General features: G+C 39.1%; 2 protein-coding genes across 13 annotated transcripts in view; one reads left to right on the forward strand and one right to left on the reverse strand.

The window, feature by feature from the left end:
- VSNL1 (visinin like 1) overlaps positions 1-3,988 on the forward strand; it is a 114,945-nt gene extending 110,957 nt beyond the window's left edge. For all 4 annotated transcript variants that reach the window (XM_009183724.3, XM_009183725.2, XM_003908302.3 and 1 more), the window contains one exon: positions 2,751-3,988. In XM_009183724.3, coding sequence (XP_009181988.2) covers positions 2,751-2,948 — 198 coding nt within the window. In that variant the 3' untranslated portion in view covers positions 2,949-3,988. The remainder of the gene's footprint in view (positions 1-2,750) is intronic.
- Positions 3,989-11,136: 7,148 nt separating this feature from the next.
- The window catches only part of SMC6 (structural maintenance of chromosomes 6), an 88,595-nt gene continuing 75,485 nt past the window's right edge, over positions 11,137-24,246 (reverse strand). For 5 of the 9 annotated variants that reach the window (XM_021924602.1, XM_003908303.4, XM_031654940.1 and 2 more), the window contains 3 exons: positions 17,732-17,884; positions 13,765-13,862; positions 12,805-12,964 (listed from right to left, as the gene is read on the reverse strand). In XM_021924602.1, the coding sequence (XP_021780294.1) occupies positions 12,850-12,964; positions 13,765-13,862; positions 17,732-17,884 (366 nt within the window). In that variant the 3' untranslated portion in view covers positions 12,805-12,849. Of the gene's footprint in view, positions 12,965-13,764; positions 13,863-17,731; positions 17,885-23,316; positions 23,453-24,246 lie in introns of those variants that run through there. The other 4 variants (XM_017947300.2, XM_021924604.2, XR_001893895.2 and 1 more) reach the window with 3 other exon arrangements.

A 24,246-nucleotide genomic window follows, 5' to 3' on the forward strand; every position in this document is an offset into this window, starting at 1 on the left:
GACAATTGGATTTGGAAACCTGGAGGCCATAGGTGAACTCACCGAGAATAGTTTCAGAGGAGTTGGAGCAGCCTAGGAGAATGGGAGTGGAAGAAGTAAAGACAGTGACTATAGAAAACTCATGCAAGAAACTTTGCTTTAAAAAGAAGCGGAATGGACAATAGCCCTCCCGATTGCCCAGGCATTTAGCAAGCTCTTTGCATTAAGAACTAGAATGCTCTGCAAGCCTGTGTGAGCACCAAGAGTTGTTCAGCTTATTGTTCGGAAACTTCTTTGTGGACTTTCAGCCTCTGTGTGCAGCCTAGTTTCCAGACAAACAACGAGGAGACCTCCTAGGCAGATTGCTGAAGTTTTCTCTCTGCCTAGCTTCCTCTCTGGTCCTCTACCCCGAAACTTCTGGCTATCTTCACCTTCCGCCTCCAACTGCTGTCTCCTCCAGTCGGTGAGACAGCCCTGCTTGGGACCCTCCTCTTTGTGCTGCAGTCCAGGAAGGAATTCCGGGCTGAGATCATAGGGTTCATCTACTTTGTTTCCCACCTCCTAGGAATTACAGTCTTGCAATGTCAGTTCTAAAGTCTGAACACAGCTATTTCTTTTATTTTTGTCCAGTTTTCTAGTTATAGTGAAAAGCAAGTCAGTACAGGTCCATCAGGGCTGGGAACCACAGGGGCAGGTTCGCAATGAGTTCCAAGTCTGGCATGCCCGGCCTTCGTGATATTGTTACCTGTAATAGTCTGCATCTGAAACGGCCCTTCTTGGTTGTCGTGTTCACAGTCCCAAATGCAGGGCTGCATCATGGATACAATTATTGAGATCCTGCCATTTTCAGAGTTGCTTCCTGAGGTTCAGGAGGGACCTCTTGTGTTTACATTTCTTATTACCCTGACTTTATTAATAGTGCACTTGTCTTGTTGTCTTCATATCCATTGCCTCATGTAAGGGCTTTTGATTTCACCTTTTAAAGGCCAGGGTGAGAGTGGCAGCTCACATATGGATGGACCATTTGTCTCTTTTTACATTCCAGACACGGTACACTTTCCCTGCTTTTCGCTTGTGCACCACTCTGGCTTCTAGACTAGTCAGGACCTTGTCTACCAATTATCCACAAAATGAAATTTCGGAAAGTCTGCCTCTTTTAGAGACAACTTTCTTAAAGTGTTCCATGATACATCAATACCATCTAGCTACAAAAGTAAATACACACAAAATATTTTATCTCAGTGGAGATTTTAACTTGTTAAATAAAGCGCTTTCTAGTTAGTGGTTTGCTCTGATTGGCATTTCTAAAAACAACTTTATGAGTTATAATTTACAGACCATAAATTCGCCCATGTTAAGTGTACAACTTAAATGATTTTTAGTAAATGTACAGAGATATGCAACCATCACCATAATGTAAATGTAAAACATTTTTATTCCCCCAATTAGATCCCTCATGCCCAAAGGCCTGCTCCTACCCCAGGCTCTGGCAACCAACACATCACTGTGTCTCCATGGAATTGGCTGCCTTTCTGGGCATTTGACACAAATGGAATCACATCACATATGGCCTTTTGCGTCTGGCTTCTTTAAATTTTTGAGATTTATCCATGTGGTAGCATATTCATTGTCTTCTGTTGCTGAAATAGTATGTATTTTTTACTGTATAGCTGTATCCTATTTGTTTACAGTTGATGAGCACTTGGGTCATTTCCACATTTTGGCTATTAATAATATTGTTGTGAATGTTCTCATGCAAGTCTTTGTATAGATGGGCATTTATTTTTAAGGCACTTTTCTAAGAAAGAAAATAATTTATACTTTGGAAATTCCATATTAAGAACTGATTGTATACAATTAGTTGGCCTGGATAATTGAAATCTTCTCACTCTACTCTTTAACTCATAAACAGTCCCTGCTCCACAACTCTCCCTAAAGTAACTTTTTGCAGAGTTCAACTTTAATGGTACACCTGGCTTGGTTGGCTTACTAGACTCTAAGTTTCTAATCGGTTGGCCCCACATTTCATCTTTTCCTAAATCCCCAAGGCTTTCTGACTGTTTTCTGCACCTAGATGCAGAATGTTTAAAATTGAACCCATCGTGTTCCTCCCTTAACCTATTCCTAATCCATCATTTCTAATCTCACCATTGAGCCACCCTTTCTAACCACTTCCTCCAGCCGGAAACCTGGGAGCCACCCCAAATTCTTCTATATCCAATTGGTCACAAGACTCACCCATATTTGATTATGTCATCTCTTATTCAGTAGCATTTAAGGAGTTATTTGAAATAAAGTCAAATTCTTTATCCTATCCTAGGAAAACTCTGTGATCTGCTTCTCATTTCCCTCTCTCCAGCTTCATCTTTCAACACTTCACCTGGCCCTCCCTCCTACTGCCCCTTGCCCCACATCCCATGTTCCAGCAGCTAAAGCTTTTTCATTTGATCAGTATTTATTGAGTCCTACGATGTGCCAGGCATCGTACCAAGCCCTGGACTTGCAGGAGCACATGGTTTCTAGTTCCATAGAATGTACTCTTTAGTGGGGAAGACGAAGCAGTTATTTTAATAAAGGCGAGATGTATTCTGATGGGGGAGATGGTATGGGTTGTCACAGAAACTTGAGCACAAGGAGTGAAACTCCTCTGGGGAAAGGGAAGCTGAGGCTTGGAGGATAGGTGGGATCCAGTGAGGTGAAGGGGAGGCAAGAAGAGCTCTCTGTCCTCCTGGGTTTCTGGTAATATCACCTACAATGCTCTTTTCCACAAGGCTATCTACAAAATGGTAGGCACTGTGATCATGATGAAAATGAACGAGGATGGCCTGACGCCTGAGCAGCGAGTAGACAAGATTTTCAGCAAGATGGATAAGAACAAAGATGACCAGATTACACTGGATGAATTCAAAGAAGCTGCAAAGAGCGACCCTTCCATTGTATTACTTCTGCAGTGCGACATCCAGAAATGAGCTGATGTCAGTGCTATGGACTGCACAAAAGTCTCAATGTTCCATTCAGTCTGCAGCTATTCACACACACACACACACCCACACACACACACACACACACACAAATATTGCTTGGACTACCTATAAATGGACTTGCTTCTTGTGTTTGAAACACTTGTGTGCATGAGAATGTCATTTGCTAATGAATTTTAAAAGCATATATAAAACAAAACAAAACAACCTGCCACAATGTGATATGTGTAATATCATTTCATAAAAATCCCTCTTCCTCCAAAGCCTGGGCAGAAATGTACTGCAAAGAGTTATATGATTTCTTGTTCATGTTTTGCTAATGCTCGTATCTCCTTGATTACATAATGTTAGTAGCACTGAGACCCCCACGGTAATGTAACTTAATTATAAGCTATGTCACTACCCTCCTGTAAAATAGTATTGGACAGACACAGAGGGACCCTTGGCTCCTGTGTCTGGTCCACACACCACAAGAGCTTGTATTATCAGTGAATATAAATGTACTACATTTGCATGCCTTTTGGGTTTGCCTTAATTCTTACCTCATTTGCATCCTATCGATCTGGAAAGAGCTGTTTTGGATGAATGCAGTATAAAATGTAAAATCCCTGCTAAATGACTTATTGATTAAGTATATCTATCTATATATACATATACACAAAGATATTATTTATCGGAAGTAAAAAAGATGGAAGTGTATTGGTTTCTGTTTGAATTTTCAAAGGCTTCCAATGTGGTGGCAATAAATGTCCCAAATAAATTTATAACAATTGATTTTCCCCCTAATTCTTATTTTATAATTTTAAAATAGCAGCAGATGCTAGCAACAACTTACTAAATCTACTCTTAAATACACAACTTTGGAATTTGAAGAATTAATGACAACAAAAGGGAAAAAAGCAACTTTCCAGCTTTTCATCTAGGCTCCCAAAAGAGGGACAATGAACACGGCATGTGAAAAGTAGAACAGATTTGTTCATCCGAAAAAAAATGTTCATTCTCTGACAATAAATTCTATCTCAGTGTGACTTTGGTGCTAATGTTCAATGCAACTATGTGGAGCTGTACACACACAGTAGGTATGTTCAATGCAACTATGTGGAGCTGTACACACACAGTAGGTAGGCTGCGGGCGGGTGTTCCCCAACATAAGTCAGTAGGAAAGAAGACGTCTGTCTTACCAAATCTAAAGTAGGCAAAAACACAGAAGTAGTTATTTTTAATAACAGAATAGAACTCTGACTCTTTTGATCTTGAAAGAGGCAAAAGAGATTCCATCAAAACCTCTAAAAGCAGGTTTGCATTTTCAGAACATGCGCCCCTAGAGAGCTGAGTTTTTTACACTGCACTGCCCAATAGTACTTTCTCTGATGATGGGAAGGTCTACATCTGCACAGCACACTGGCTATAACTGCACGTATGGCTACTGAGCACTTCAAGTATGGCTAGCGTGACTGAGGAACTGAATTTTATACTGTAATTAAATGTAATTCGCCACATACAGCCAGTGGCTTTAGTAACAGACAGTTTAGTGCTGTATTATTTATTCAAGTACTTTTTATTGAATGCATTTTTTACCATTCTTTATTTGTCTTAGGATCATTAAATAACACTAAACTAGGCCCTAATGATTCTATTCATTCAACAAGAAATGGTGACCTCATTACAAACACTTAGGACACCAATGGTACCTGAAACACGGATAGAACCAAAATTCTGCCCTGAGAAGATAGTCCTACATGTGAATAGAATGTCCTAATACCCTTCACCCTTGTGCATGGTGAGCCCAAACTGCAGGCAGGGAGAGATCAGGGAGGCGCAGTACATCTCAAGACTCCTTCCTCACTAAGTGAGGACGGGCAGGTGAGGAGCTGTGGAGTGCTTCAGAATGGCACCAGGTTAAACCAGGCCCTGAGTAATTCATTCATAACAAATCTTCACTGGTCACCTACTGTGCACCTAACATCATGCTTGTGTGGTGAGGGAGACACACTAAATACACACAGACAGACAAATGCCAAATTATAACACCTATGAAGAAGGTCAGGGCAGGATAACAGGGAGGAGACAGATGGGATACTTTGGTGGCCCTACCCACAGGCTGGTGAGGTGACATCTGAAGTAAGACCTTCATGAAAGGAAGTGATGGAAAACAAACCCTCCAGCAGACTCACTGGTTCTTTTTATAAATAAAATGTAGAAGCTGGGCCAGCAAGCAAGCATCTTCTTATTCGCTTAAGTCCCTGATGCTGTGAGAGTGTGGACTGGTGCAGTGATGCTGCAGAGATGGCCAGCAGCGTGTAGCTAGAAGTATACTATTCCCTCTGTCCCAGCATTCCCACTCCAGGTGTATTATCCCAAGAAACTCCTACTGAGAGCTATAAGGGGACTTGTCCCAGGATAGTTGCGAGACGGGTATTGGAGGCAATGTAGCGCTTTGTCACTAGAGAAACAGGTAAGGAAAATACAGTGGATACACCCTATGGCACGCTACACAGCAGCTGGAAACAACAGACCGATGGACACGGTGACATGGACATTTAAAAAATGCTGAATGGGGGAAAACCAGCAAAATATATTTCCCAGTATTACATTCATACATAAATGAAAGATGCATTCTCACAAAAGAACTCTAGGGTCACATAAAATAAAAGGAAATATCACATTATAATGGTTTCTATAGGATTGGGTGGTGATGGGAGTGGGTTCAGTTATTATTGCTCCATAACAACCTGACGCGCAAACCTAGTGGCTTAAAACGAAGACAATCATTTTATTATTTTTCCTGGCTTCTGTGGGCCAGAAAATTGAAAAGGAAGGGCTCAAATGGATGATTCCGCCTCGTGGTCTCTCATGTAGTTGCAGTCAGGTGGCAGCTGGAGCTGAAACAGGCCTGGAGCAGCTGGGGGCTGATTGGGGATTTCTGCGCCTGCAGTCTCGGGGCAGTGGTGCTACTTACACAGGGGCTGTGGTCTCCAGCACAAGTATTCATGCAAAGTTGGAAGTTTTATCTTTTCTGACTTAGCCTCTGAAGTCACAAAGTATCATTTCCACAGTATTCTACTGGTAACAAGAAAGCCACTAGCCCATCCACATTCAAGAAGGGAATCAGACTCCATCTCTTGATGGGGTGAGGCAAGTTTCTAGAAGAATATGTGGCATAAAAGATACTGTTGCCATCATCTTTGGAAAACAGTCGGCTACAGTCTACCTTGTGGCCACAGTTCACATCCTTTCCCATGCAAGATTGTTCATCCCCTCTCAAGAAACCACAAAAGTCTCATACCATTATGACTTCAGGGTCAGGCTTGAGGCCCAAGAGCTCATCATATAAAGCTCCTCAGATGTGGTTCTTCAATGATAGCACACTGAGTTGCATTCTTCATGATCCAAAGGCTTGTGAAATCGAGAGAGAATTACCTCCTCTCTTCCCTTCCACACCCACTAGGCAATGGTGGTACAGGCTTGGAATAACTGCAACAGACACACTATCCAAAAAGCGGGGAAGGGAAAGCGCACGGCAATCTCTGGTCTATGGCAATTCTGAAATCCAGCCAGGTACACCCTGGAAGGTCCTTGACTAGGGTTTGGTCCTATTCTCTGGGGGTTTCTCTCCATGATTCTTGGCTCTGCTTTCTGTGCTTGTTTCTACCCTCTGGGCCATCCTTCCTTTTTCATTAAAAAAAAAAAAAAAAGTGTTTACAGCTGAGTAGTTTTCTCAATCTACTGCCTGCCTATACAATTTCAGGAGTAGAAAGACTCCTCATTTTGTACTGTCTCTTTGTCTTTCAGTCTAAGCTGACCTTATTTTAAAAACCTTATGGGTTTCTCAAGTGTCAGTTTATGAAATCCACTCCATTAGCAGAGGCTCATTGGGAGATTGCTGTAGAACACCCCTAATAATCCGAGAAGCCCTACTGTTTAACGGAGGGAACCTGAAAGGCACAACTTTAGAAGGCAGACTGCTGCCTGTCTGAAAAGGTCTAAAAACACTGCCTTAGATCTTTCTGAGGTCCTCACAGAGGACCTTACAGTCCCATCCTGGATTTGACTTTTGCACTGAAGCCATTTCATATTTGAAAATCAGTTTTCACCTTGAAGAGAGTCTGCAAATGAGAAACACTCTCACCTCCTTTATATGTAATTGCTTTTCTTCATTCATCTCTCTTCTCACCTTGTGTCACAGGCAGCAAAGAGCAGCCAAGGGGTCCTTTTCATACTTTGTCTAGACATCTGCTTGGCTAGATCACCTTACTTATTGGGTACATCTCCTATTTTCCATGTTACCATGGCATCAGTGTTGCCAAACACCTTTTCTCCCACTCTCAATTCCTTCAGCTCTCCCCAAAAACATCCTTGAGACTTCAGGCTTCTGGTAACAGCTTCTGCAAGGCCCTTTAGGGGCTGTTCATGAACACTCTCCTCGAGGCCCTTCCACCCAGTGCCACATAGCTTATTTTTATTTTGGTACTTATGCTTCCAGATACCAGTTACTATCACTGTGTAACAAATCACTACAAAGTTTAGTGACCTAAAATGATGACTTAATTATCTCTGAGTTTTTGTGAGCCATGAATTCTCAAACGATTCACTTGGGCAGCCTGGCTTGGGATCTGTCATGTAGCTTGAGAGAGATGGTGAAACAGACGGTCTGGAGAAACCGAGGGCTGGCAGGGCATCTGTCCGTGCAGCCTCAGGCTCTCTTCACAGGGGCTCGCTTAGGCTTTCTCACTGTGGCAGCCTCAGGGATGTCAGACTGCCTCCATGCCAGCACAGGGCTCCAGCATGGGTATTCCAGAGCTCAAGGCCGGACTTTCATTCCTTTTCATTGCCTTTCTGGCCCAGCCTTGGGAATTACAAAGTATCATTTTTACTGCATTCTGTTGGTTTTAAGAAAGTTCCATTTAAACACACATTGTATCTCAGCAACCTGAATCCTCGCTGACCTTGATATCCTAACCAGCTACTGGGGTTCCTTCAGACAGGACTAACTACGGGCTTCCTTTAATTAAGTGTGCCTGGGTTCTACTGGTTCTAGCTTACACTCAACTGCCATTTTAATTAACATGTTAATTAGCTGTTTAAGCCCTGCTGCTGGTCTGAAGGGAAAAGGCCCCCAAGCATCTTTCTATTATTTTTTTCACAGAGTCTTGCTCTGTCACCCAGGCTGGAGTGCAGTGGCACAATCTCAGCTCACTACAACCTCCACCTCCCGGGGTTTAAGAGGTTCTCCCATCTCAGCCTCCCGAGTAGCTGAGATTACAGGCATATGCCACCACGCCTGGCTAATTTTTGTATTTTTAGTAGAAACAGGGTTTCACATGTTGGCAAGGCTGGTCTCAAACTCCTGACCTCAAGTGGTCTGCCCGCCTCAGCCTCCCAAAGTGCTGGGATTACAGGTGTGAGCCACCACGCCTGGCCAACCCCCCAAGTGTCTGATTTTCTATACGTCTAGTCTCAACTCTTTCTGCATTTATAAGTCCTAAGTTTCCATATTTCCTCTCATTCTGTAAATAACTCTAAAGTATTTTAAAAAGGAAATCATACTGCTTTAAGGCTTCATTTTCCCTGTAATTCATTCATTCAGTGTTACAGTCTCTGGATGAATATAAACTACTTTCTTAGAGGCCAGACACTTATTTCTTCCACACAGTTGGAAATCACATGAAGAAGTAAAGCACAAGCTTAAACAGACGTCTTCAGAGAGCCTCACGGCAAAGGATGTACAGGGGTCTAGCAAGAAATGGTCAATCAGAGCTTCTAAGTAAAATATCACACTGTTTCCTGAGCTTCTTTTTCGAAAACAATTAAGTTTCCGACATAGTTTGGGCATGCAATTTGAATTTTTTCCCAGCATTTTGCAGGTCTTCAGTATCCTAAGTCATATTATTATTTTCCAAGTTCTTACATTTACCAATGTAAATTTTCCCATCAAGTACGTGATTAACTAGCTGGTTAGTATCTAAAGAATTATCTCAAGGTTGTATACTCAGCCCAGAGATTCCATCTCTCCACAGGGCAGCCATTACTCCCTCCACTTCCGCATTGTTCCTACCTCTGTGAATGAATCATTGTTCATCCAGCTATTTAGGCCTCAGGCCCCAAGAAAATTATCTTTGATTTCTCTCTCACAACTCCAGTATTCTCATAGGCAAGTCTTCTGCCTATTTCAAATCTGAATGTTTCTGTCTCCACCACCTTAGTCCAAGTCACCGTGCCCAACCTTACCTGGACCACTGCAAGTCTCCAAATTGCTCATACTCTTTCAATGTTTGCTCCACCTTAATCTATTCACACAGCAGCCAAAGGATTCTTTTAAAATGCATACACCACATCTGTTGTTTACCATAATTTTAGGGCCTCAAATGATCTGTCTGCCTACCTCTGAAGTTCACCCCCTACCAATCCTCCTTCCTCACTAAGCTCTATCAACACTGGCCTTAAAATTCCTAGACATGAAGTTCATTCTTATCTCTAAGCCCCATGCACTCATTCGTTCTGCCTGGAACTTTTGCCTTGCACATTTCCCTCCTCACAGCTTGTTCTATCACTTGTTTCAGGCCTCTGCTCAAATATTGCCTTCTGTAGCCTTGACACTCCATTCAAAATACCGGCCGGGTGCAGTGGCTCATGCCTGTAATCCCAGCACTTTGGGAGGCCAAGGCGGGCAGATCACCTGAGGTCAGGAGTTCGAGACCAGCCTGGCCAACATGATGAAACCCCAAATCTACTCAAAATACAAAAATTAGCTGGGTGTGGTCACGTGCGCCTGTAATCCCAGCTACCCAGGAGGCTGAGGCAGGAGAATCACTGGAACTCAGGAGGCAGAGGCTGCAGTGAGCCAAGATCGCACCACTGCACTCCAGCCTGAGTGACAAAGCAAGACTCCGTCTCAAACAAAAAAAAACAAAAAATACCAGTCCTCTCTGCTCTCTCAAATCCTTACACTGCTTTATTATTATTCAAAATAATTAGCAGTCACTGAGATTATGTACGGTATTGCTTATGTCTAACTAGATTTCAAACTCCATGAGGACAGATTTAGTAGTATTTTAAGTACTGTGTGTAGTATTTTAAGTACTACAGTCTTCTCAGTAATTAAAACAGTCCCTAGCTCATGGCAGGAACTTAATCATTTTTTAACAAATTAATCTCTGCATTTTCAAACTGGAGAAAAATTAGGCAGAAAAAGTCCTGTTAAGCTTGCTATAATTAGTGAGTACACTCAGGCCACTTCTGTTTCCATGGATGCTATCCAGATGCCAATGCTAAAATTAATATGCTAACTATCAATATTATATATGCTTTAGAAAATGTCATTTGCTGACTCAAAGAAACAGCTTATTTATATCCACATTATTACTTTGCCAACCCTTAAATAACAAAACCTGTTCCTACAAATATTTTGATATATCTTCAAGTCCATGAGTATTTAGTTCAAGCCATGAAACGTTGGTAACTATACTTTTAGGACTGCAAATTTCAAACCAAGTTCTCCTGAAAATCCGAATTGTTTAAAGTAGAAGGCATCTATGTAGATGCATAGCTAAGTCATAAGTGTAACCAAAAAAGTATTGCCCCAGGACAAAGTTTATAAACATTTTCTCCCCCACGCCCCACATCTAGTTTGTACTCAGGAGAACTTTCAATCAGATATTCCAGATCACTTGGTTTTCATCAGTCCCCAACATTTCTAATCCAATTCATGACTACCAGCCAACAGCTTTCTACACAGAATTTAATCATTTTGGTCTCATAAACAGCCCAGACATGAGGAAGACATGCCCCCCCGCCCCTGGGGGAAAAAAAAAAAAAGCACTAGGAAATGGAAGAAATGAGACATGAAAACGTGGAAAATATTTAAGAAGGCAATTACTGAATCTTTAGTGTTGATTACTAATTTGAGTAACTATATTTTTTACACTTTGGTTTATGAAAACTCATCACATTTGTCACTTTAAGAATGATTTTAATCATTTCTACTCCCAAAGATTTGAGAAGGTAAGATTTAAGATCCAAGTAAACCTTTCTTATTTTCTGGAACTTCCCTCAGTGATAGCTGCACTGATGACAAACTAGGGGTTGAAGAGTCACCTGTATGATGTATTTAGGTCACGATTCACAGAGGATCAATTTAGTCAATTACTTTCCCCAATTCACAAAAGCATGACCTTAATACATATAAATTGTTTTATTTTTAGAAGTTACACATGTTTTAAAAGAACAATTTCTTTTTATTCTTTCATTCTAATAATATTATCACTACTTAGAACATTAAAGGAAGATATTTTCATTTATGATAGTTGAAACCAAAACTTTGTAAGGCCAAAGCAATGAATAATCTTCAATTCAACAAGAGATGCTGGGATACCTGAGGATTATGTTTCCCGTTCTGTATTAAAGAGCACAACATTCAAAACTATAACAAAATTCAGACATTAGTTCCTTAGCTAATGGAAGTTTATGTATTTGGTATACTCTACTTCATTTTTAATTTGGAAAAGCACATGTTAAAAATAGTTTTAATACAAAGGCATTATAAATGTAAATTTAAAAATCAGACTTTGTATGATCAGTGAGAAATGTTTAAAATATTCAGCACACACTTTCCTCTTCCTGGAAATTCTCAGATTAGAAAGCCCAAGTTTGTGAACTTCTCATTTGGCAACAAACCTCAATTTAAGAACTAAAGTGTCTTAAACTACTTCTTCCACCAAAAACACAAACAAAATCCAGTTTTCCTCAATAACTAGAGAACAGTCCCTGCTCTTAATATACTGCCCTTTTTCTGAAAATAGTTCAATTTCATAAACATTTATTCTAATATTTATTGCTACTAATGTAAGGAATGTTTCTTGATATCCAATATGTTCTTTAAAAGTTTAGCATGAATCCTAGTATCAAACAAAAATACGGGGAGCAATAAAATTCATGTTTTCTAAAATAAAAAGTTCATAAATATAATTTTTTACAATAACTATATTTAATCATTCTAAGCAGCACACTTTTTAACACCCCTAAATTAGGATGAGTCTTAGAATTGATGTCAGCTCACCATCAACTGCATGGCCTCAGGATCCTGGAGCCACCAGCTACTCTCCTGCTCCATGAGGATCCACCCTCCACTCCCAGTTTTTTCCAGCCCTTCTCCCAGCCTGGTCTGCACAATCCCTCTAGCCTGTGTCCTCTCAGCTAAGGACAAGCCTGAAGAGTCCCTGGACTGCAAACTGAGGGCTTTTAAAACAGGCAAGCATGCTGGAGGTCAGAGTGAAAAACTGTTATTATCCACTTCTTATACTGGTTACAAGCTCTTGGTAGGGTGGACAAAGGACTGAGAAAAAGGCATGTGTAGAGAATTGGCAAAGCTTCAGTGCTCCGTACAAGTGTCTTACTGCCCTTGCACCCCACCCTCTGCAATGAGAAATCCCTCCCTTCATCCATTTTTGGTAACTATAGAATGTAGTATCTGGAAAAGCAGAACTAAATATAATCAGGTGCTCAAACTTTTATTTTCTTACAAAATGCTATAGAAATGAACCCAAACTAAACAGATATGTACATGTATATATGTACAAAATTTTATTTCTGAAAAAGAATCTATAAAAATAGATGGTATAAAAAAACTTAAAAAGATTTAAAACCAATACTATGAAATTGATTTTCTTTTCTTTTTTTTTTTTTTTTTTTTGATTTTCTTAAAGTAATAGTAATCTTAAATTGCTGGTTATAGTGGGTTTTCTAGGCTTATTTATACGTTTGATTGTGGTTGGATATATAAAGGAGTTTCTTTCAGAATGCCTCCAGTCTCATTTTATTACATCAAAGAGTCCAGAATTTTTTTCCCTTCACAAATCCTTCAACATCAGGACAAGGCATGTTACGTTACAAATCAACTTTGGTCATCTTCTTCTTCTTGAGTCACAGGTCTGAAAGGCAATGTAGTTTGTCCTCTTTCGGGATCAGACATTCGGAGAATTCTTATCAGTTTACTTGATGGAAGTGAACTGGAAGAAGCAAAATCAATTACTCAAATTTCCAAGAAACCTTTTACCAATTAAAAAAAAATTCTAATATTACCTCATGAAAATATAAACCTAAATATTTGGCTATTATCTGGGATATGTCTAATATCTAGAGTTCTAGGAGAAATATCATTTGCAATAAGGAAATAATTTGTTTTCAATTTTAAAAATCTAACTTCCTGCTAGATTCCATGGATTTTCAGTTTGGAGGAAAAGAAAATGAAAGAAATTTATATATCACCTCTTTTAAATTTCTGTTATTGTCCAGCAAGGAAGGAGTTACCTGAACATTCCCAACCACAAATTTAGATCCCCATATAATCACATGGCCACTTTAGAGACAGAATATCAACTCTAAGTGACATAGTGTCTGACACATTGTAGGAACCCAATAAATACTGACAGCAGAGTAGAACTCTTTGTTTAGAAAGATTGACATTTGTAAGTCACCAAGAGAAAAGAGGCAAGATTAGGGAAATCATAAATCATTTTAGTCCAAACAGAATTACTAAAATTATATTACTTTAGTTTGTCATGATAACGACAAAGAAGCGGACTCAGAATAGTAACAATTTGCTTCAGTTATGAAAGGGAAGTAATACAAGTAAAATTTAAATATCTCGAAAAGAGAAAAACATCCCAAATCTCCCGAACTAGTAGGGGAGTTAATTTTTATTTTCATTGGTCTTGTATGTATTGGTATTTTAAAAATTAAAATTGTAAAAGATTTCTTTCCCCCTTTTGTATACTTGATGTGTATCTAGAAAGTTTTAAAAAGTTACCTCATGCTTTGAGGTGTAAGTAAGATAAACTGTCTAAAACGCTGGGAATCTGCCATCTTCAGTATCAAGTCCATGGCAATTCTCCTATTAACCATATCCTGAAAAACAAAGGCAAAAGTTAGGATTGCTACTGTGTAAGTCACATTTCTGTAAAAGCAGCATTCTGTGGGCTGATACAAGCTCCTGGATTTTCATCCAGGGATCAGTCATTACATTATCTAAGATGTCCAATAAATCTATTATACTGGAAAAGAAATACCAGAAACCATTAGGAGAAAATTGGCTGGCTGCAGTGGCTCATGCTTGTACTCCCAGTGCTTTGAGAGGTGGAGGTGAGAGGATCAACTGAGGTCAGGAGTTCGAGACCAGCCTGGGCAAATATAGTGAGACCCTGTCTCTACCAAAAAAAAAAAAAACGTTGGGCATGGTGGTGCATGTCTGTCATCCTAGTTACTTGGGAGGCTGAGGCAGGAGGATCACTTGAGCCCAGGAACTCAAGGGTATAGTACGCTATGATCACACCATTGCACTGTAGCCTGAATGACAAGAGTGAAACCCCATCTCTAAGGGAAAAAAGAGAAACTCTTAGGGGACAATAACTGAATAAATATGTCTTTCAGGTAATTTCTATAGTCAAAATATTTGTATGCATGGCCCCCCTCCCTCAAATACGTGTAGCAACTGAAATAATCAGAAAATATTCTCCTGACGCAAATAAATGTTCGAGAATAAATCTAATTTGCACAGTAATGGTTAATGACTCAGGGTAATGGTAACAAAAGTGGCTAGTCTCAAATTCATTAAGTCTCTCAAATTTTCCCTCAATGATAAAGGTTAAGCTGTAAAAAGTCTGCCTCTCCCCATTACCTCTACCATTTGTACAATGTAAACCAATTTGAACTTACAGACCAATTTCTCGATTGTATCTTTAAATAAGTTAAATAGCACATCAGGGTAGAGAAAAAGAATAATGCTTAGTTATAATAGGTTTTGGGATTAATTGATCTAGACCTGTGGCTACATTTTCTGAGTTAAATAACAGTAAAAGAAAATCAAAGTGTTCCTCAACCACCTTGAATCATTGACACATGAACACGTATATTTTAAAGGTCTTAATTTAAAACTATATGTGGTGTCGGGCGCAGCAGCTCATGCTTGTAATCCCAGCACTTTGGGAGATTGAGGCGGGTGGATCACTTGAGGCCAGGAGTTCGAGATCAGCCTGGCCAATATGGCAAAACCCAGTCTCTACAAAAAATACAAAAATTAGCCAGGCATGGTGGTGAGCACCTATAATCCCAGCTACTCAGGTGGCTGAGTCACAAGGATCACTTGAACCCAGGAAGCGGAGGTCACAATGAGCTGAGATCACACTACTGCACTCCAGCCTAGGCGACGGAACGAGACTATGTTCTGAAAAAAATAAGTAAAAAAATAAAAAATAAAACTGTATGTGGCAATACAGCATGGTGATTTAGAACAAGGGCTGTGGAGTCAAAAGGGGATACAGATCCCGGCTATATTGCTCAATGGTTCTGATTATAAAAATTCCATCAGGCGTATCTGCTGTGAAGGCCTATTATTTTATAACAAAACTGCTAAAGTACCAAAAAAAAATTGTTTTCCTTGGATTAGCTCACAGAACTTGGGTACATTCTTCTGAATAATTTCGTTGGGGCAAAGTGCATTCTGATTAAGAAGCTCTAAGTTTCTGAAAGAGAAAGGCGCTGCTTAGAATTAAATCTGACATACAAGATGGGTGATAAGACTGCACAGCACCATTCTGGACAAAAACACTGCGTGGAAAGAATAATCATCTTCTATGACTCGTGATTAGCTCTGAAGACAATTCTTGGAGGAACATCTAACCCATTTTCAGCAATAGTACATAGAAAAAAATTGACACTGAAGGGATTATACAGCACTCACAGGTATAAATTCTGATTCATGAATACACACTTACTGTTTATTATAGACTAGGCATTAAGAGACATAAATATCTAAGACATAGCTGATGACCTCAAACTGGTTACAATCTGGTGGGCGATTCAGATATAAAAATAGACAACTACAACAGAATAAAAAATAGTATAAAATATATAATAATATAAAGCATTTTTATATTTTTATCTTAAATAAAAATATAAAAGTAATATATAATGAGTTGATGTAAGGTGGTGCAAAGGAAGCTCTGAGAAGTTCCTCACCCTGCCTGATAGGGTATGGCGGTCACAGAAGTCTCATAAAAGTGGCATTTGAACAATGTCCTGAAAGATGAGTAGAGTGACATGTGATTAAGGAGGGCATACTAGGCAGAGGCACCATATTTGGAGAGTTACAAACAGCTTAGAACAGCTGAAAAAAGTAGGCAAATACGGTATCATGAAGGGTCTCAAAGCTACCCTACAGAATTAAACATTTATTCCATATATAATAACCACCAAAGGGTTTTACATAGATGAATGACCACAATCAGATCAACTGTAGAAATGTAAACCTGCCAAAATGGTGGAGGATGGACTGAAGAAGGAGCCACATGAAAGCCTGGGAGTCCGGAGAAGAGGCTATCACCACAGGCACGAGGCGAAGAGACGGGGATGAGAGGAAGAATGTCAGTGAGAAAGGAGAAGAGGGCAGAGACCAAACAGCGGTTTTAAAGGAGAAGCGAACAGAAGTCAGACTTGGACAAGGAAGAATCGAAGATAAATCACAGGTGTCAAAGGTAGGTGACTGCGTTGGTAATGATAGTTTGCATTAATCAAGGTAGGGAATTCAGGCAAAGAAAGAGGCTTTGAGATGAAGGCACATTCAACCTCAGGCCTGCTGAATTTCAGATACTGGTTGTTTACCAGGTGATATCTAACAGGTAGTAGGGCATCTGGGTCTAGAGTACAGGAAGGTACAGGATGTGGTGCCATGAGTTGGTGGGTATCTGTCCATATGCAGGTAGTAGTTTTGGGGACTGTGATATGTGTATATGTGTAGGGGGAAGTAGGATATGGAATTCAGGAAAATCAATAACACTATAACGAGCAAACAAAGACGTCAAACATTTAAGGGCACCAGAATTAGGGGAGGCAGTGTGGCAGATTAAGAACAAAGAATAGAAAAACAGGAAAACCAGGAAAGAGAGGGTGGCAGCTGGTAAGAAGACACATTTTAAGGTATGGAGGATAGGTCTGTGGTGTCAAATACTTGAAAAAATAAGGTAAGATTAAAGCTCATTTATAACCTTTGCTAAACGAGTTTTGCTAGAGTAGTGTCATCTACATCCAGATTACAGTAGATTTAGGAAACAATGAGATATGAAGAAGAAAATAATTGCTAATTTATGAGAACTTACTATATGCCTGAACCACAGTAAGTATAATGTATGAAAGATACCATCTGAGCCTCAGTCTAACCCTGAGAGGTAGGAATTAGTAATAATATTGTTTTGTAGATGAAGAAACTGAGACCCAATAAGTAGAGATATTTTGCCTGTCAGAGGTAGGTCTCAAATCCTATGCTTTTTAACCAGAAATTCAAAAGTTCTTGCTCCCTTATGTTCTATACATTGTTCTGAAATGTGCGGGTATGATGGAACAGTAAACAGTGGCTAGGGTGAGTCAAAGCCAGGGTGGTGAACTGGTTACAATTTTGTATTAAAACAAAAAGCCTGAACATATTTATGGTTGATGAAAATAAGCTGGGAGAGCGGGTGAGGGAGAAAACGCCGATATGATGGAGGGCACAGATATCCATGCTGGGCGAGGAGGACCCCTCCAGGGTTTCTAGGGTACTGTGTGCCTGGAAGCAAGGGAGAGAACTCCAGTTCTTTAGTTCTTCCCCACTACTGGTCACAGGCTAAAGAGTCAGGGCAGGATCTTTCCTGTTAGGGGTAAAACTAAAGAAAGATTTCCTTCCTTTAGAAACACATGTTTCAAACAAACAAACAGATGAAAAACAATTTAAAATTGAACAATACCATGTAGACATCAAACTCATCCAGGCATCTGAAAGGAGATTCCGCGATGGACCATAGGGAAAGAATAAAACACACGGTGGAGAAAGAACGTTCGCCTCCAGACAAGGCTCTCATGTCATTGAAGGCAGCTTTATTTCCTTCTCCAGGCTGAACCTTGAAGAGAATGAGTTGACAAGGAACAAAAACTAAGTAAATGAAAGGCCAGATTAAATTTTTTACAATACAAATAATAGATTTACAGTAAAAAGGAGATGAGAATAAAATGACTTAGTGATTTGAAAATATCCATTCCATTCAAAGTATTTTACAGTAAAACAGTTACACATAATGGTATTTCTTGCTCTACTGCAAGAGAATAAAACTGAAAACTTTTTTCACCATAACTGAATCTAACATACCAAAATTCCAAAGGCTTAATAATTTAAAAAATGTTAATAAATGTTGTGATCGTGGCTGACTGCAACCTCTGTCTCCCAGGCTCAAGCGATCCTCTCACCTCAGCCTCCCAAGAAGTTGGGACCACAGGAGTATGCCACCATGGCCAGCTACTGTTTGTATTTTTTTTTTGGGTGGAGATGAGGTCTCCCCATGTTTCCCAGGCTGGTCTCAAACTCCTAGGTTCAAGCAATGCTCCCGTCTCAGCCTCCCAAAGTGCTGGGATTACAGGTTTAAGCCACCACACCCGGCCCTGAAACTTAAGCTTCAAACATTTAAAAGCGCTGAGATTTTTTGTTACTTGAATTATAGTGACACCTAGTGGTTAAGCTGCATTAAAAGTAATTACTGAATGTCAAAAGGACAGAACCAACTTTAAAAAGCTTACTTACACTGGCCGAAGAAATGCATTGAAATACATCTTTTAAAAGATTTAAAGGACCAGGCGCTCACGCCTGTAATCTCAGCACTTTTGGAGGCCGAGGCAGGTGGATCACGAGGTCAGGAGATCGAGACCATCCTGGCTAACATGACGGAACTCCGTTTCTACTGAAAATACAAAAAATTAGCTGGGCATGGTGGCAGGCGCCTGTGGTCCCAGCTACTCTGGAGGCTGAGGCAGGAGAATGGCATGAACCCGGGAGGTGGAGCGTGCAGTGAGCTGAGATCGTGCCACTGCACTCCAGCCTGGGGACAGAGCTAAGTCTCAAAAAAAAAAAAAAATTTAAAGGATTGCTTGAACCTAGGAGTTCAAGACTAGTCTGAGAAACATAGGGAAACCTCATCTCCACCAAAAAAAAAAAAAAAAGTACAAAAATTAGCTGGCCATGGTGGCACAGTCCTGTGGTCCCAACTACTTGGGAGGCTGAGGTGGGAGGATCGCTTGAGCCTGGGAGGCAGAGGTTGCAGTGAGCCAAGATCACGCCATTGCACTCCAGCCTGGTCGACAGAGCGAGACCCTGTCTCAAAAAAAAGAAAATGTATTTCTTTTGTATTGTATTTCTTATAAATTCTAAATAAAATCTTTTAAAATTTAAATAATTTTAATTTTTTTTAAAATCTAAAATCTTTAAAAAATTCTTTACTAAATAAGGGCCCATGAAAACAATAAGAAAGCAACTAATAAAATTAACAGCAAATTGTTCACATCATTTCCTGAGAAGATAATATACAATAACATTAGGAAGGGTTCTATTTTTTTTGACAAAATTCCAGATATACATATATGCATACAAGGTGAAAAAAGAGAAACAACTAGTTTCATATCAATAGCAGACATATAACTTCCTATATTTTTAATTCACTATTTGAAAAATGATACAGCTCTCAAGTGAGCATTTATTTTTTAATATTAACATTATGAATATTCTAAGGTAAAAATTCCAATTCTAAACATACTCTAAAATTTTACATCTATCATAAGTCTGAACAAACCAAACCAACAATCAACCAAATAAAAATTCCCATATAAAAGCAAGGACTAAACACCAAGATGCAATCTTGCCCCAAAACTGTACTTTGCACCAATTTAATAAATGAAGCCCTAGGTAAATCTGGGGGATCTAGCTTTTACCCTCTCATCTATTACTAACATATCATGGAACTTCAGTGTCACTTTCCTTATTAGTAAAATGAAGGTCACGTAAGTTAAAGATTCATCTGATATTCTTTTGAACAACAGAGATGACAGCATCAGAAAGTCTAGCTTGAGTTGTTTTGTATAGTTAGCTCTGGAGATAAATTATTCAAGTACTTCTAACACTTTCCTTTTTCTCCATTTTTTATTACAGTAATAGTTTTTATAGAGTAAAGAGCACAAAAATGTAGAACTCAATTTTTACATGAATACATACGCACACCTGGGTAACCACTACTGAGATGAAGACACAAGAATATTCCCAGCATCTAAGCAAACTATTTGTATCATACTACCATCCCTGAAAAGGTAACTATTATTCTGATTTTAATCACCCAAAATCAATCTTAACAGTTTCTGAACTTCATATGTAGATGTTACATATACTCTTTTGTATATACACTTCATATTTATATACACTATGTACACCCTTGTAACTGGCTTCTTTCACTCACCATTGTCAGATCATCTATGGTGTGTGTAACAGCAGTTTGTTATTTTCATTATTGAACAGCATGTCACTGTTTGAATATACCCAACTTTATCCATTTGACTCTAGGTAGACACTGGGTTGCTCAGTTTTGGGCTATGATAAGTAAAACTTCTTTGAACACTTTCAAATATATCTGTTTGAGAAAATAAGCACTAATTTTTTCCTGGGTTTATGCCCAAGAATGGAACTGCTTTAACAGACATTGACAGAGAGGTTTCCAAATTAGTTTTACCAAGTTATACTCCCACAAGCAATATATGAGAGCTGCAATTCCACATCCTCACCAACACACGACATTGCCAGTCTTGTTCATTTTCATCATCATAATAAGGGTGTGACAGTAACTTACTGTGGTATAAATAGTATTTCTCTGATGACTAACGACACTTTTTCATGTGTTTACTCACCATTTAGATATTTAAAAGTGGTTTCTGTTTAAGTCTTTTGACCATTTTAAAGAGACATCAGTCTCTTTCTTACTACTTATTATTTTAAAATTCTAGGTAAGTCCTTTGTTGCATGTATGCATCATAAATCTTATCCTAGTCTGTAGCTTCTTTTATCACATGTTTAATGTTACTTTATTATGAAGAGAAGTTCTTAATTTTAATAAAGTCCAAATTATCCATCTTTTCTTTTCAGTACGTTGCTTTTTGTGTCACCCATTCAAAAAATCTTCTCAAAAAAACATGAAGACATTCTCTTCCTCTAGAAGCTTTATTATTTTAAATTTAGGTCTATGATCAACTTCTAAATTAGTTTTTGTACATAAAGTTAGGGGGTCAAACTTTGCTTACTGTGTATTTTTTTTTTTTTAATTTTAAATTTTTTTTTTTTTTTTTGAGGCAGAGTTTTGCTCTTGTTGCCCAGACTGGAGTGTAATAGTGTGATCTCGGTTCACCGCAACCTCCGCCTCCCGGGTGTGAGTGATTTTCCTGCCTCAGCCTCCTGAGTAGCTGGGATTACAGGCATGCGCCACCCTGCCCAGCTAATTTTGTATTTTTAGTAGAGATGGGGCTTCTCCATGTTGGTCAGGCTGGTCTCAAACTCCCGACCTCAGATGATCCACCCACCTCAGCCTCCCAAAGTGCTGGGATTACACGCCCGGCCGCTTACTGTTTATTTTACCAAAAGGATATCCAACAATTTGAATCTCACACCATTCATGAGAAGACCACCCTCTTCCACAGGCTTGCAGTGGAGTCTTGTCATTACATATACATATGACTTATGTGTGTAGGTAAGGTCTTCCTCAGGTGTCTATTCTGTTTCATTGCTATTGTCCATTTGCTTTCTACTATCCAACTTCTGCTTTTATCATTGTATCCTTCTCTCTACTTGAATTTATAATGGACTTTTTTTCCTTTTAGCATCCTGAGATAGAACTTAGATCATTAATGTTCAGCCTTCCATTTTTACTAATGTATATATTTAGAGTTATAAATTCCCTTCTGAGAAATCCTATGGCTGTATCATACAAGTTTTGATGTTTTCTTTTTATTGTTGTTTGATTCAAAATTATCTTCTAATTTCTATTTGATTTCTTTTTTGACCTACAGATTATAGAGAAATGTGCTGCCTAATTTTCTAACATTCATTAAGTTTTAAGGTTACCTTTCTGTTATTTCTAATTTCATCCCACTTGACAACATATTCTGTATGACATCAATCCTTTGAAATTTGTTGAGATTTGCATTATAGCCAGGAAATGGTCTATTTTGGTAAATGTTCCACATGTACTTCAAAACAATATACAATCTAGGGTAGTTTGGCACAATGTTCTATAGTTCTACCAATTAGGTGAATTTGGTTGTGTAATTTAAATCTTATATTGCCTTACTGACTTTTAATCTGATTGTTCTATCCATTACTGAGAAAAGTTTATTAAAATTTCCAACTATAACTGTCAATTCTTTTACTTTGCCTTTTAGTTCTCCCAATTTTTATGTATTTTGAAGCTATGTTATTAGGTACATACAAATTAAATTTTTTTTTAAATAACTTTTATAACTACGAAGTGGCCCTTTTGGCTTCTAGTAATATTTCTTGCATAAAGTCTATTTTGTTATTATTATAGCTTAACCAGCTTTCCTTTGGCTAATGTTTTCATGGTGTATCTTTTACCATATTTTACTTAGGATCTTCTCTGTCCTTATGTTAATATTTAAGGTGTATTTTGATAAATAGCATACAGTTAGTTTTTTTCTATTCAGCCTGTTTTTAATTTAATAATTTAGTGCACTTACACTTAATGTAATTACTGATGTATCTATATTTGAGTCATGCATCTCCTTCCAATTTGTTCCATATGTTCTTTATTCCTCTTCCCTTTTTGCCTTCATTTAATTGAGTATTTTTGCTTTCCATTCCTTTTATTTGGTCTCTGTGAGCTTTACAATTATACATTCTTTTAAAATTCAGTGGTTACTCTAGAGATTGCAATATGTATCGCTGATGTATTAGTTTATCTTAAATTAGTATTGGTATTACTTCCTGAAAGGTACAAGAACCTTACAACAGTTTAGAACTCCATGTACTTCTATTCCCTTTTGGTGCTATTGTCATACATTTGACTTTTACAGCTTCTAAGCCCCTCAAGACTTGAGTGTTGGCCGGGCGCGGTGGCTCACGCCTGTAATCCCAGCACTTTGGGAGGCCGAGGCGGGCGGATCACGAGGTCAGGAGATCGAGACCATCCTGGCTAACACGGTGAAACCCCGTCTCTACTAAAAATGCAAAAAATTAGCCGGGCGAGGCGGCAGGCGCCTGTAGTCCCAGCTACTCGGGAGGCTGAGGCAGGAGAATGGCGTGAACCCGGGAGGCGGAGCTTGCAGTGAGCCAAGATCGGGCCACTGCACTCCAGCCTGGGCGACTAAGCGAGACTCCGCCTCAAAAAAAAACAAAAACAAAAACAAAAACAAAACAAAACAAAACAAAAAAAAGACTTGAGTGTCTATTCAACAATATTATTATTGTTGATTTAGACAGCCGAAACTGTTTTGTATTTACCCACAGATTTACCTTTTGCATTCCTCTCTGTTCCTTCTGCAGTTCCATGTTTCCATCCATGTTTCTTTCATCTGAAGATGTTCTCTAGTATTTCTTGTGGGCCAAGCATACTGAAGAATAATTATTTCAGCTTTTGTTTGTCTGAAAACTAAGATGTTTCATCTTCATTTTTGAAAAGTTTTGCTAGTTATTGAATTCTAGATATCAGTTTTTAAAAACAATTCTGCTAGCACTTTAAAGTCTGTCAGGTAACGTTTACTTTCCACAATTTCTATTAAAAAGTCTGCCTTCGGTTTTATTGTTGCTTTTTGAAAACTAACGCATATTTTCTCTCTTGCTACTTGTAAGGTTACCTCTTTGTTTTTGGTTTTCAGCTATTTGACTATCCTATAGATTTTAAGTGTGGTTTCCTTTTTTTTTTTTTTTTTTTTTTTGAGACTGAGTCTGGCTTTGTTGCCCAGGCTGGAGTGCGGTGGCCGGATCTCAGCTCACTGCAAGCTCCGCCTCCCGAGTTCATGCCATTCTCCTGCCTCAGCCTCCCGAGTAGCTGGGACCACAGGCGCCCGCCACTTCGCCCGGCTAGTTTTTTGTATTTTTTAGTAGAGACGGAGTTTCACCGTGTTAGCCAGGATGGTCTCGATCTCCTGACCTCGTGATCCGCCCGTCTCGGCCTCCCAAAGTGCTGGGATTACAGGCTTGAGCCACCGCGCCCGGCCGGTTTTCTTTATATTTATCTCACTTATAGGTTGCTGAGGTTTCTGAATCTAGATTGATGTATTTCAGTTTTGAAAATTCTCAAACATTATCTCTTCAAATATTCTTTCTGCTCATTCTTTGTTCTATCCTATAGGGACTCCAATTATGTTAAACTTGCTGGTTGTGCTCCTCATATCTCAAACTCTGTTCAGTGTTTTCTGTTTTTATGCTGTTAAATTTAGACAT

The sequence above is a fragment of the Papio anubis genome, chromosome 14 (assembly GCF_008728515.1).
Source record: "Papio anubis isolate 15944 chromosome 14, Panubis1.0, whole genome shotgun sequence".
Lineage (NCBI taxonomy): Eukaryota > Metazoa > Chordata > Mammalia > Primates > Cercopithecidae > Papio > Papio anubis.